This window comes from Cyprinus carpio, chromosome B25 (genome assembly GCF_018340385.1).
Source record: "Cyprinus carpio isolate SPL01 chromosome B25, ASM1834038v1, whole genome shotgun sequence".
In the NCBI taxonomy this organism is placed as follows: Eukaryota; Metazoa; Chordata; class Actinopteri; order Cypriniformes; family Cyprinidae; genus Cyprinus; species Cyprinus carpio.
In genome coordinates this window covers 12,082,749-12,097,556 of record NC_056621.1, presented here as the reverse complement: position 1 = coordinate 12,097,556, position 14,808 = coordinate 12,082,749, and the positions used below count along the sequence as shown (strand labels likewise).

Sequence of the window (14,808 nt, the reverse complement as noted above, 5' to 3'; positions counted from 1 at the left end):
TGTGTATAACGTAACGTTAACAATGTATACCAAGCTATGTACATGCATGATATGTGTGATAATGTATTTTTAATATGTGTGCCTATTTATTTTTTTATTTTTTTATTTTATTCTTTCGTTGGTACCGCCCCATAAACGTCATGTCAAAGACGTGATTGGTCATTTAATGTGTCAATCAGACGACCAGAGGCATTTGTTACAGGTGTCTCTCATCAAATTTATTTAGCGTTTCCTCGCTGATGTATTTAATCCTTATTTACTTTAACGGGTTCCATTTGACATGTAGACTAGATATTAGGCTACCTTAAAACTGCTAAATTCTAAAACAAACAAATAAACTAAAAAAATCTAAGTAGAAATATTGGCCGATACAAATGACGCACTATCAGAAATCAAAGGTTATAATTTATTTTTATTTTTATTTTTTTTATTTTTTTAGTATTTCAGTGTCCGTAATTTTTCCCTCACTGTAATTTCTCTCACAGGTGTTTCTGCATCTTGCAACGTTACTCTGTGCTGTTGGGAGTATTTCTGGTAAGGTCACATGTGATGGAAATATTTCATCTCAATCGAGTCTTGTTATTAAACCATTATTTATTTATTTTTCATTCAGGTGAATGTGAGATATCGCAGTGTTCTGACCCATCTACCTGCGTTTTGTCGCAGAGGCGAACTTGTAAATGTGCAGTTGGCTACTTTGGAGATCTCTGTGACCAGGGTAAAGGAGAATCAAACTTGTGGGCCAAACTGTGCAACCAGTTGAATTGCTGGTCTCCGCTAGTTTACACTGATCTCCTAGACTGGCGTTTAGCTGGTTGTCAAGCGGGGACCATGTTCACAAAAGTCTTGATGAGAATTCTTTCTAAATGTTTTCTACATTTTATACTTTTGTCTAACTTGGGTTGTCTAAGTTTTGAAGTATTCTGTAATTTTATTCCTAATATCTTAATAAAAAATAAGAATAAAATGACAGACTATAGGCTACCTTTGGGGTTAGGTTATCAAGAATTATAAATAATAATAATAATAATAATAATAATAATAAAAAAAAATAATAAAAAAAAAAGTTTTTTTTATCCAACAATAACATTTTTTCCCAATAACAATGTCTTGTGAATCTGGCTCTGGTTGCTAAGCACCACCTCAGACTAACAAGCTTGCTGTTTTTTCCCATGTTATGTTATTGTAATTTAACAAATTTAGTATTAATCTAAAATATTTCTTTTCGTCGCAACAATGAATGTGACGTGTGGCAAAGACTTCATTTCCATCCTAGTGGATGAAGAGTTCTTCAAGTACTACAATGTGGGAATAGAAGCTGTTCATTTGACTAACGCCAGCTGTCATGCCCATAGAGAGGAGATCTCTGGATCAACTTATTTCACAGTGCACACGCCAATGGACCAGTACACTGCATGTGGAGGCAAACCTCTGGAGGTAAAATAATAAAAAAAAAAATTCATCAGGATGTTCACATTACATGTCCCTAAATGCCATCCACTCTAAACAGAAGAACATAACGCACATCGTGTACTCCTTAACGCTGATGTCTGACCCACCTATCTATGGAAACATTGTGAGAGATCCAGTTGTACAGATTGAGTACAAGTGCATCTATCCGTACATCCGTAGACTCAGCCTGGCGTTTCCCATCATCTCTTTCTCCAGGTAACACATTGATTTTGAAGGAATAGTCCACCCAAAAATGAAAACTTGCTGAAAATGTACTCACCCTCAAGCCATCCAAGATGTAGATGGGTTTGTTTCTTCATTGGAATGGAATCATTACATCACTTGTTCACTAATGGATCCTCTGCAGTTGAATGGGTGCCATCAGAATAACAAGAAATCCACAAGATCCCACAAGAAATCCACACAACTCCAGTCCATCAATTAACATTGTGCAATCATTTCAATGGTGGTTTTTTTTCTTCACAAGACATTAATTGATGGATTTCTAAATTGCTAAAACGATGAAGAAACAAACATATCTACATTATGGTTTGCCTAAGGGTGAATACATTTTAATCACATTTTCATTTATTTGTTTATTTCAGATTATACCCACATTAAGCATGTGCGTTTAACCGATTTGATTTGTTTTTTGAAGGAAAGAATGTTCAAGGTTAAAGAAGTGGATGCCAAGGTGGAGATGAGTCTGTTTAAAGATCACACATACACTGAGGCTTTCACCAGCGCACCTACTATTAAGCTTGGAGATCAAATCTATGTCCAGATCCAAGTGACGGAGCCTGAAGATTTCTTCCATCTGAAAGTAAATGAGTGTTGGGCGACTCAGACTCCTAAAGCTAATGATAAGTCAGGCTTTAGCCACACACTGCTTGTAAATGGGTTAGTATTAGGAATTTCATGCTTGCAAATTTTAAATCCAAATGTCTCTTTTTAAGATCAGTTACCAGTACACACTCATGGCAATTCATTTTGTATTTTGTTTTGGGTGAACTGGTGACTGAAGGTACAGAAACTGAAATTTTGCAGGCAAAGAAGGTCCATTGCCCATTAGCAATAGTGTAGCAATGCATCAAAGTACCACTTAAGGTGAAGTCACATTAGTAAAATTTTGGTGAAATTTTGTAGATGAAAAACAATGCGGCACACTTTCTAACCAAGCAGCTGTCTGTTGTTCAACAGCAAATTTGTGTAACCAACATGAACACGGGGAAAATTTGTGTGAGGAATTTCTTAACCCTCAAGCGAAACTCCCGATCGCATGGATTCCTGTTTAAAGGACTGGTTTTTGCCTGCATAATTTTGTCAAACAACAAAAAGTGGGAATACACCTTTACTCAATAGTCACTTCCAAACTAATGGTTAGGGTGTTTCCAAACAAATCACACTGTAAAAACGAAATGGTGGCTTGTAAAATAATTGTTTTTTCATAAGGTTCGGTTGCAATAACTAAATATTTCACCTTTCAGAAATGTCTTGATGTTTTTCTGATTGTCCTCAATGCACAAATGACAAAACGACTTCATTTGGTAATGGTACAGCGCACCCTGAAGGAAGAAACGGTGAGGGGTCGACTGTCCGTTATTCGTTTGATATGTTTCGGTTTGTATACGAGCCCCACAGTTTCTACCTGCACTGCGCTGTGCATCTCTGCACACCTGAGGATGGAAAATCTTGTATTCCTGTAAGCATTTTTATTTTTTAACCAGCTGGTTCTGGACAGTCAAGTTTTCCACGGTTAACCTGACCTTATTTGTTTTAGGAATGTAAAACTGTATCCAAAAGAGAGGTGGTTATGGATGAGCAGGCTCAAGGCCTGCTGTCTTATGGACCAATCAGACGAGAGCTACCAGTCAGACCTACCATAAGTATGTTTATGTAGTGTCCTATGACGTTTTAATACATAGACACCATACTTTTAATCATGTTTGACCCATATGGATTTTGTCTAATTTTAGATCTCCTCACATTGGTCCTTCCACTGGCAGTGATTTGGACTCTGGGCATCTTCCTTTTCATCCTTATCAGTATCGCCAAAGCAGGAAATCGACGACACATGACAAATAGCTAAATAAATCTCATTTTCACCCAACCCACAATGGTTTTTGTTGGGTATAAAAACTACCTCAAGTAAACAAGTTAACTATTAGCATGTTAGCTCTGAGTGAACACTCCATGGTAATGGACCCCCATTGAACATTAATGTTCTGTCAAGAACACTTTGTTTTTGAAGTAAAATTGACTTGAATGTGATTTACAGAGAGATGCATTGATCAATCAGGGCTGCTATTGGTTGTTTTTGTTTTTGTTTTTTTCTATATGAATCCTACTTTATATTTACAGTACTGAATATGAACAACAGGTGGCAGTGAGAATTAAAAGTGGAAGTTACATTTTGCATAATGGTTTTTGTTCTTTAAATAAACAAATTTCAGTACAGCTCCCTTTATCTGCGTTTCTCAAGAATACATATGAAATGTTTATTATAAAACCAAAAATGGTGTGCATAATATCACAGAGGCAAACCGAGACGCTGGGCAGGGAATGGGGTGCGCCTGCGTGCTGCAGATCGGCTTGAGCTCCTCGTGAGCGTTCATGGTCCTCTTTGGTGTCCTGCAACAGATTGAGGATCGTTTCGAGGACGCGCCGCCTGGTTCTCGACATTACCGGATGGGTTTATCCAGGCGGTGCTTATATCAACACAAACAATGCAATGCATATATCAACAAGTAGTCTTTTTAATTAATATTTAATAGGTTGATAGCTGCTGGTCATGCTAATGTTATAGTTTACAAGCGTGCGCGCGCCACTGGAGACCCATGCGAACTGTTTGCACGAGTAGCAATACAGGCGAAAACTTGACGGGATAAGAAAAACGTGCACTAAACTGGTGAGTTTGTGGTCCGAGAAGAACAATGACATTATTTTGGTGATAAAAGACTGTATGTTATCCCTGGTTGCGATCTAATCACGCGGTTCTTGGAGAGGAGAAGGTAACGCGGTGTGTTTGTTTCTCATTGCTGTCCCGGAGTGGAGAGATGTCAGTCCGCAGGAGCAGATCGCATCGCTCGCTGAGACACGTTGCTATGATTTTCATCCTGCTGTGTGTCAACATCGCTGAAACAACCGCAGAAGATGATGCTTTCAGCGCAGAGGTTTGTGCTGAAATACTGACGACACCAAACAAACTTTGTGGAGTTTATCTGTACATACTGAGTTGTGAAATTCTGTTTGGCTACACTTTGCTTTGGTCTTCCAGGATTGTGAAAGTATGAGTTTTAGGTTTAAGTTAGTATAGAGGACAAGTTACTAATCGGTTTGATCGATTTTTTTTTTTTTACACTTTTCAACTCATAGTTTTAATAATATCAGGTTTACTAATAACACCATTCACACTTTAACTTGTATTGTTTGCATAACTTCTATGATTATTCTTGTCATGTGATAAATGTGTAAAACAAAACAGTTTTGTTTCCCAAAACAAAAATGAAAAATAGATTTACGTTTATATAGGTCATAAAAGCTTTAATTAAATATAATGCTGTAACAACACCAATAGTTTTTATTATTAAAATTATTTTTTGTGTGTGTAATAATCTAATGATCGCCCTATTATTGTATTAGAAAGCATAAATAACTTATCGGTTACTGGACACATAACCGATAAATAAATATTTTTTTAAGCTTTACGATGCTGTTGTAAACCATTTTACTGTTTGAAATTTTTTAAATAAAAAGCACATTTTAAAGTTTCTTTTTACTCCTTACAGGACCATAGTGTTTCATTGGGTTACCTGGTATTAAATCCAGTCCTATCTGTTTAGTAAGCATTTGGTCATTTCAACATCGAGAATTATAATAGGAAGTTTCTGCAACCTCTGGTGAACATCAGATGGTGTGTACGGATGTGCCTAACGATGTTTACGTCTGTGATCATAGCCTGATTATGAGGCAGTGGTCTTAACTGAAAACATCTTCAAATATTAACATTCATATTCACATGTGGTTTAAGACTTAACTTATCTTATTCTAGACCTCCTGATGGATTCTAATAGAGAGTTGCGTAATTAAAAAGCAGCTTGTGAATTAATGTCTTTATGTACGTTCATTTTTTCTTTTTGTTGTGTAATCCCATCATCACCACACTTCTTCGTAGTAGTTGTTGCAACACCTTGTCAACTCTCCAACATTTTCTGTGTGTTGTTCCTTAAAGTCATGGCTGAGGACCTATGGCTACCTGTCCCAGGCTAGCAGACAGATGTCCACCATGCAATCAGCCCAGATCCTTTCTAGTGCCATTAAGGACATGCAGCGCTTCTATGGCCTGGAGGTGACCGGACACATGGACTTGGCCACTATTAAGTATGATTTCTTCTTATTCAAAATAGAAACTGTGATACAGTGTACAGTGTAACTAGGTCAAGTAGCTTATCCATACCACTTATTACTTAATAAAATTTGTATTTTTTAATGATAAGAATAATTTTATTATTAATAAAATAGCTTTATATCTATTTTAAAATGTTTTTAGAATTATTGTTATGGTTGTTGTTGTTATTAATATTATAAATAATCTATACCAGTTTTGTTATCATTAACTAAGACAAAAATTATTAAAAATCTTTTTCATTAATGTTAATAAAATCAAAATTTTAGATGCAAAAAAATAAATAAAATCGAAATGTGGCATTGGCAACTAGTGAATTACTAAGTGAAATAAAGTTTAAGTTAAAGCCGAAAAAGATATGTGTGTATCTGTATGGATTATATTCATTAGTGCTGTCAAACGATTAATCGTGATTAATCGCATCCAAAATATAAAATATAATAATATAAATGTATATACATGTAAATTTTAAAAAATATATATACTGTATGTGTGTGTATTTATATATACATAATAAATAAACACAGTACAAACATATATTATGTAAACAAAAACTTTTATTTTGTACGCGATTAATCACGATTAATTGTTTGACGGCACTAATATTCATACATATATATATAATATATATATATATATATTATATATATATATATATATATATATATATATATATATATATATATACTGTATATATATATATATATATTTTTTTTTTTTTTTTAAGCCATGAAAAGACCTCGCTGTGGCGTGCCAGATCATTTTGAGGAGTCAGCAGAGGGAGGTACTCGGCGTAAGCGATACGCACTTACTGGCCACAAATGGGATCAGGACAAGCTGACTTACAGGTGAATTAAACCTCAAACCCAGAAGAACAAATTCAGTTTACATTGTTCAAGTTAATGTTCAGCAAGCTAATGATGAGAAAAAAATCTTTATTTCCTGCCCAAGATTCAGAACCACTCACCCAAAGTGGGCCAGGAGCAGACCTACGAGGCTATTCACAAAGCCTTCAAGGTTTGGGAGAAAGTAACGCCTCTGCAGTTTGAGGAGATCCCGTATCACGAGATTAAGAATGGCAGTGAGGGGCCTGACATAATACTACTGTTTGCCGCTGGGTATCATGGCGATATGTCTCTCTTTGATGGGGAAGGAGGCTCTCTGGCACACGCTTTTTTCCCCGGTCCCGGAATGGGAGGAGACACACATTTCGACATAGACGAGCCATGGACCTTGAACCAACGGGAGGGCTCAGGTGTGAACAATTTTCTGCAGTCTTCAAAGTAAATGTCCTTTTTTTTTTTTTTTTTTTTACTGTGGATTAGCTTAGCGTTTACTTTTCCACAGAGTGTGTATGAATGTTAGCAAAATTTAAATGTCTTTGAACTGTTCAGAAACCGATTTAACTGATTTTTTTTTCTTTGTTTATAGTTTAGTCATTTAATTTGCTGTTCTTGTTTGGTTGTAGGTGTTGACTTGTTTCTGGTCGCGGTTCATGAGTTGGGTCACGCGCTGGGGTTGGAGCACTCCAACAACCCTTCTGCCATCATGGCGCCTTTCTACCAGTGGATGGACACAGAAAGCTTCTCATTGACTGACGATGACATAAATGGCATTCACCAGATCTATGGTAAGCTAGTCTGAGGTACTTCCTGTTTCAGTTAATTAACCTAACTATCTAAATTAGTTCCATGATATTAATTTACATTTAATTGCGTCTTATATGGCTTTTACACAACAGTTCAACAAATGATAGCCTAATATTGTGTAAATTACATCTGCGATACAGTGTTGGAAATTACGTTGTCTATTTTCATTCTGACATCGAAAATAGTTCCAAACAAAGCCACAATGTAACCGTTGCATGTCTGTGTGTAAAATACAGTAGTGGTTTGTTGTTTCTAAATGAGTGAATAATTCAATAATTCAACCAAGTCACTTGTTTCTGAATGAATGTTTTTTTTTTTTAACAAATTTGTTGACTAATTAATTAAATAATTCACTCATAAAGACAATCACACGTTTCGTTCCTTTCTAAATCAGTGTTTTTTAATGAATCAGTTAACTAAGTGATTCACTCATTAAGACAGTCACTTGTTTCATTCCTGAATGAATCAATGTTCTTTTTTTTATAAATCAGTTAACTGTATGATTCAATGATCCACTCTGTTTTGTTTCTGAAGGAATCAGTTGAGTGAAGATTCAGGTTCACTTGTCTGATTTAATGATGTAACCTGCACAAAGAGTCGTGAAAAAAAATCCCACCACTAAGACAGTAAAGTAACCCAGAGTGATACAAACAGTGAAATATCCCAGGTTTATTGCACTAAATAACAGCACTATTAGAACGCCACATTCATTTTCATTGACAGTTGTTGATTCAAATTTATTTTTGACAGTGTTATCAAAATGACACTTTTGCAGGTTTAAAATGTGCAAAATGTGTATCTGGTGCAACTGTGAATTCTCACAATGCAGATCCGTCATTATCCGATGACTTCTTTAGGCTTTGCCACATTTATGATACAGTTGTTATCCTCACTCTGCTGTTTTATGTGCATTAGTTTTCAGTCCAGTTGCATTGACTTGGCACCAATGAATTTCTCAGCATGTGTGTCTTTGTTTGAGTCTGTTTTCTCCATTTGAAAGTCTTCCACTGCTGGCTGAATGAGCCTCTGGGGCTTCTGATGCTGGATGGAAAAGTGACGCGTTCTGTGTCTATGCAGTATGTGTGGAAAAGAGGATGATTAGCTAAGTGTGAAAATGCATTATGGTTTGGTATTTACAGGACCTCCAGAGACTGTCACCACTCAAGTACCTCCCACCACAACCCTGTTTACAACCACTGCTGAGCCGGAGCCCACCACTACAGTGGCCCAACTGAAAACAACCAGACCCTCGCTGCAACCCACCAGGCCCTGGGTGCCTCCGGTCCACCCCACTAGGAGGTCCCATAGACCCAAGCCCACACCACGCTCAGATCAGGATGCACCTGACATCTGCGAGGGGAACTTTGACACAGTGACCATACTGAGAGGGGAGATGTTTGTGTTCAAGGTTAATAACAGTGATCTACAGTAAATGCAGTTACATTGTATAAAGTGGTTCTTCATAAAAAAAAGCCCAATTAGAACACCTTAGTAACCATATAAATATGTATAAAACGACTAGCCATGTATTTAGTTTGTTTTTGACCATCATTTGGATCCGGTGTCTGTAAGAAGATGGTCAAACTTTTCTGATAAGGCATAAATCTCCACACATCTTTGTGGTAAGTGTTATGACCTACATGAATGTTTTTATTCTTTGTCAGGGTCGTTGGTTCTGGAGGGTTAGGAGGAACCGGGTTCTGGATAATTACCCGATGCCAATCTCCTTCTTCTGGATAGGGCTTCCAGAGGACATAGACGCTGCCTATGAACGGCATGATGGGAAATTTGTGTTCTTTAAAGGTCTGAGTCATGAAATAAATGTTTAAATAACTTAACGGTTAATTGTTAAAGCAAGAAATAAGGGTGAAAAATATATTTTTTAATTGTTTTATAATAAGAAGAAATTGTATTATTAACAATAATAATGATAACAGTAATAATATTTTAATATTGTTATAATATTTTAAAATTGTTTTAATTGAAAAAAAACTAAAATGCTCATTTTATATTAGTGCTGTCACATTTAAAATAAATGTTTGTTTACATAGTATATGTGTTTTTACAGTGTATGTATATATTATACAATATATTTCTTAAATATATACATGTATGTGTGTGTATTTATATATACATATAAATATACACAGTACACACATATATTATGTAAATGCAACTTTTATTCTGGATGCAAATAATAACGATTTATCAATTTGACAGCACTATTTTTTTTGTATATATATATTTTTTTCTTGATTTCCCCCCTTTTTCTTTTGCCAGTGTAGCTGTAAATATTGTGATCCAAAGTTATTTTTATGACAGTGATAGAGTATGACAGACATCTTTAAAAATGACAAAGCATCAAAATCATTTAATATTTCCCAGATATCAATCTACGTCTCCTTTAAACATCTGTTCCTCTTGCTGTAACAGCATCTTGGAGTCAAATTATGTCACCTGTAAAACTCTCAGAGAGGAAAGAAGGAAAGTCTGGCAGCATCTCAGGACTTCGCCTGCATTGCGTCAGCTTCAGTTCCAGATGCTGACTGCTCTGTTTTCATTTTGAGAGAAGAAACCTGGAAAATTTGCAGCAGGGCATGTGTAGTAGAAAGAGATACAGTTATTGTTTTGTTGTTTATGCAAATTGTGAGATTTCAGGTTTCATTTGTGCATTTGTTTGAGGAGAACTTTGCTTCCATGCAACACAAAACATCTTCTGTGCAATCTCAGTAACTGAATAGAGGTCTCTGTGATATCATCTCTCAGCCATGCAACCCCTCCCATTCAAGTCTTTCCATCTAATGTGGCTTTTTGTCCATTCCCTCTTTGTATTTACTCCCGCAGGAAGTAAATACTGGCTTTTCAGAGAAGCAGACGTGGAGCCCGGATACCCTCAGGACTTGTTTCGTTATGGTCAAGGCATGCCTGACAGAGTGGACACAGCAGTGTGGTGGGAACCATCTGGCTATACGTACTTCTTCAGAGGAGACAGGTAAACATGCTGGGGCCCTTGTGGAAAAGGCCAGATGTGTCAGGCATAGTCCACCCAAAAATTTAAATCCTGTTATCATTTACTCATCCTCCACTTGTTAAAAAACCTGTAGGAGTTTATTTCTTCTGAAGACATTTTGGTAACAAAACAATTGCTAGTAGCCATTGACTTCCATAGTATTTTCTTCCATACAATGGAAGTCAATGGCTACCGTCAACTGGTTAACAACATTTTTTGCAATACCTTCTTTTGTGTGCAACAGAAGAAACTCATAGTGGAGGATGAGTAAATGATGACATTTTTTTTTTATTTTTGGGTGAACTATTCCTTTAAATGAAAGGATAGTTGACTTAAAAGTAAAAGTTGTGTCCACGTATTACTCAAACTAACATTTCACCTAAAAAAATCTAAGAAAAATAAAACTTTGTGTAAAAAATGTCCATTTTTATTTTTCCCATTTTTACCAGAAATTTCTTTGCAGTATATTTTCAAACATATCCCCTTCAGAAAGTATTATAGATATAATACCTGTATAATGGAAAAAAAAGTTTATTTATATACATATTTCAGTTTTTTTCCATTATGATATTAAGATCTTGGAAAATGCTAACTTTAGGCTGATAGCACTGAAAGCGAACGTCCCTCCCTCCTTACAAATCGCATCCAAAGCCACGCCCCCTGAACGCATAAACGCGAACAGATCAGACGACCAGAGACAACATTGTTACAATAAATCATATGTCATTCACTGGTGAGAAAACTTTATAGTACCTTTAGTAAAAGTACTACAATACCAGGAAGGAAGATCAGGTTGTTGATGTTTGCCTGCCGTTCTCGCTTTGTCTGCACATCGTAGGTGAACGCGCTGATGACATATCTTGTCTGCACGAACTGGGTGTGCAGAGGTATGCAAATACATGTTGACAGTAGGGCTGCACAATTAATCAAATTTCTAATCGCGATTATAATTATTGGTGCCACAATTATGTAATTGTTCAAAGCGGCAATTAATCGTTTAAAGTCCACTTATGTTATTAATACTATAGAAAAGCACTAGAGGTTTTTCAATTAGAGTGTTTTCAGCTTGTTTATTTTCATATAAAAATACGGCATGCAGTTGTATCAAACATTAAATTGTAATAATAATAGCAATTACAATTTCAAGGGAATAATCAGCGAATATGATTTTTATCATAATCGTGCAACCCTAGTTGACAGGCAGGTAGGAAAGTCAATAAAAACACTTGGAATTACTATTTTGATTGGACGAACATTTCTTGGTCCTACGCCTTCCACAGAATATATAAATACATTTAGACTACTTAAAGGGTTAGTTCAGCCAAAAATGAAAATTATGTCATTAATGACCTTCATGTCGTTCCAAACCCGTAAGACCTCCATTCGTCTTCTGAACACAGTTTAAGATATTTTAGATTTAGTCCGAGAAATTACTGAACCTCCATTGAAAATTTACAGTATGTACGGTACACTGTCCATGTCCAGAAAGGTAATAAAAACATCATCAAAGTAGTCCATGTGACATCAATGGGTCAGTTAGAATTTGTTGAAGCATCGAAAATACATTTTGGTCCAAAAATAACAAAAATGACAACTTTATTTAGCATTGTCTTCTCTTCCGGGTCTGTTGTGAGCGCGTTCACGGCGCTGCTGACGTGTTTTCTGGTGCGCCCAATAACAAAGATAACACGTCAACAGCATCGTACGTCAACAGTCACAGCAGTCGCGCTCACAACAGACCCGGAAGAGAAGACAATGCTAAATAAAGTCGTAATTATTGTTATTTTTGGACCAACTAACCCTTTAACTAAATGATTGCTATCAGGAAGTGAAGAGACTTTCAACCAGCATAACAAAAAAAATTTCTGAAGACAATCACCTATTGCATCTTTAAGACTGTCGTATCAATAATATAATAATATATCAAATTAAATAATAAAACAATATACAAAATATAATAATAAAATATAATAATTTATGATGATTAAATCACAAATTAAAATGCCTAAAACAAGCTTGATTTTTTTTGTAAGCAAAATAAAATTTCTTCCTTCTCTCTTTTAATTATGAACTGAAATATTATCTAGAAAAAGTTCTGTAAAATTTTGTGTATGTGTTATGTATTGTGTATCTTTATGTATTAGCGTAGACATATAATTATAGTATTATTTTCCATTAATGCCTTCTCCTGAAGTATTGGCGGTTTAGTGAAGAATCCCGTGCCGTGGATAAAGATTACCCTAAACCAGTGAGCGTGTGGGGATCCATTCCTGGCTCCCTGAAAGGGGCCTTCCTCAGCGATGATGGAGGTGAGTCAGGCTGAGGTGACGGCTGCCCGAGAAAATGTCACAGCTGAATGCATGAAAAAAGAGAGACAAGTCCATTAATCCAAAGCTGAGAGGGAAAATGTGACCTCATTGCTAAAAAAAAACTGGGGTGCAATAAGACCTTTGACTTGAAAACGTTCTGCTCTCACTTTTAATTTCACACCATTGTTCATGATCGTCTTTGGCATGTCTTTTTATAGCTCTGGAATTCAGAGCCTGGCTAGAATCTCATTTGATCAAGCATTTGCAGATGATTACATGGGATTATTAGTCACTGGTGTATTTATATACACTAATTAACATTCTAACTCTTTTCCACACAGCATACACTTACTTCTACAAAGACACCAAATACTGGAGGTTTGATAACAAGCGGATGAAGGTTGACGCTGGATACCCGAGATCCATTTTAAATGATTTCATGGGCTGCCGGGTGCACTTTGACGCAGAAACGGACGTAAAACCCGGCCATCGATCGCCCGAGACGAACGACAAGAATCAAGACCCTGACAACGAAGGAGATCCAGAAGACGGAATTGATGACGACGAAGATGAGAAAAAGGAAGTAGATGTCATTTTAAGAGTGAACGAGACTGATGAACACATCATGACCCTCATTTTGGTGACTGTGCCTCTGGTTCTGGTGCTGTGCATTCTGGGAGTCATATACATCATCATCACCACACTCCAGAGGAAAGAGACACCCAAAGTGTTAGTTCACTGCAAAAGATCCCTGCAGCAGTGGGTCTGAAAACATTCGCACACTTTCACTACCTAATAGCCAAATCTTAGAGACACACACCTTGTCGTTTATGGTGCTCATCCCACCCAAAACCCCGGTCCCAATGTAGAATTTGCACTTTTGATTGTTTTGTGGTCATTTTTTACATTTACGTGTTGCAAGTGATTCGTCCGTCTGCAAGTTTTTCCTCTTGAGCCCGTTCGGTTATAGACTGTGGGGAATGCTGGATGTATGAAAACAAGCTCAGATCAGCACATTTCTTTCACATCCTCTGCTAACTGGCCTCAATAATGGAGGAAACCGCAAACTCTGTTGCAAGGCCTTGCGGAAAGCGCAGGGTTAAAAGAAAAGTCAGGCTTAATAAATTGTCTCACGCACATTTAGCAGGGTTTATAGTCTCTTCCCCCGTGGAGCCTTGCCTGACTTGCATTACACAGATGTTGCTGATTTCGGACTTTATGGAGAGAGAAAGAGGGGGATGGGGGCTTGTAGCCTGCCAGCATTTCCTCTGAGCGTGCCAAAGAAGAGGAGGAGGGAGGAAAGGCGATTCGAGGCGTGGCTGTACTGTCATCGTGACCTAGATTAGCGTACCCCTACTTCTTTCTCCCCCCTCAAAGTTTGTTTTCCCCACTGTACTTCCAGTCTCCCCCAGTTGTGAATTTTTTGTTTTTGTGAGGCATTCCTGGCCTCGGATTGTGTCCGTCAGTGCCTTTCAAGGCTGAATCTGTGCCTTAATAGTGCAGACCATCACCACTGTGTTATGTACTTATTTTCACTGACTTCATAGTAGACTTGGTGCAGTTTGAGCAAAAAATTATTTTCTTTGTTCACGTGGCCTTATGTGTTTTAAACCTGTGTCTTTTTTGTATTTCATGTCAATATGAATGTGTTTGTGCTTTTTCTGTAGTGCCAAATGAAAAACTCTCCCTTAATTTGGTGTTTTATTTGATTTTTGATTTGCATTGTTTTGTATTAACAATCGAGTAAATCATGCAGGGCATGTATTGCTTTTGTTCACAGATATTATCTGGTATATAGCTTGCTCACAATAAAATGGAGTATACGGATGTAAGTATCTCTTTAATTTTTAGGTTCCTCTGCTGATTGTGCACTTCCTTCGTTTTGGTTGGAGTACACTGTATATATAGCGTTAATTTTTTAATCTAAGCATATCAGTTACGTTATGGCAGTGTTGTGTAAATGTTGTTTTCCTGCTATTGTGC

General features: G+C 36.7%; 2 protein-coding genes across 2 annotated transcripts; both read left to right on the top strand.

The window, feature by feature from the left end:
- Positions 1 to 230: 230 nt before the first annotated feature.
- zpd (zona pellucida glycoprotein d) lies at positions 231 to 3,857 on the top strand. The gene is made up of 9 exons (XM_042753334.1): positions 231 to 398; positions 486 to 534; positions 614 to 717; positions 1,228 to 1,437; positions 1,511 to 1,668; positions 2,116 to 2,353; positions 2,972 to 3,154; positions 3,233 to 3,338; positions 3,429 to 3,857. Exons 1-9 carry the CDS (start codon positions 375 to 377, stop codon positions 3,539 to 3,541), a joined length of 1,185 nt encoding a protein of 394 aa, XP_042609268.1. The 5' UTR covers positions 231 to 374; the 3' UTR covers positions 3,542 to 3,857.
- A 155-nt stretch (positions 3,858 to 4,012) lies between these two features.
- Positions 4,013 to 14,652, top strand: LOC109051277 (matrix metalloproteinase-15-like). Its single transcript, XM_042753682.1, is given in 12 exon segments — positions 4,013 to 4,360; positions 4,502 to 4,625; positions 5,684 to 5,831; positions 6,582 to 6,705; positions 6,772 to 7,112; positions 7,326 to 7,487; positions 8,646 to 8,914; positions 9,171 to 9,309; positions 10,351 to 10,498; position 11,571; positions 12,711 to 12,825; positions 13,167 to 14,652. Coding segments are annotated over 11 exon segments (1,992 nt in total). The 5' UTR covers positions 4,013 to 4,360; positions 4,502 to 4,508; the 3' UTR covers positions 13,595 to 14,652.
- The last annotated feature ends 156 nt before the right edge of the window (positions 14,653 to 14,808 follow it).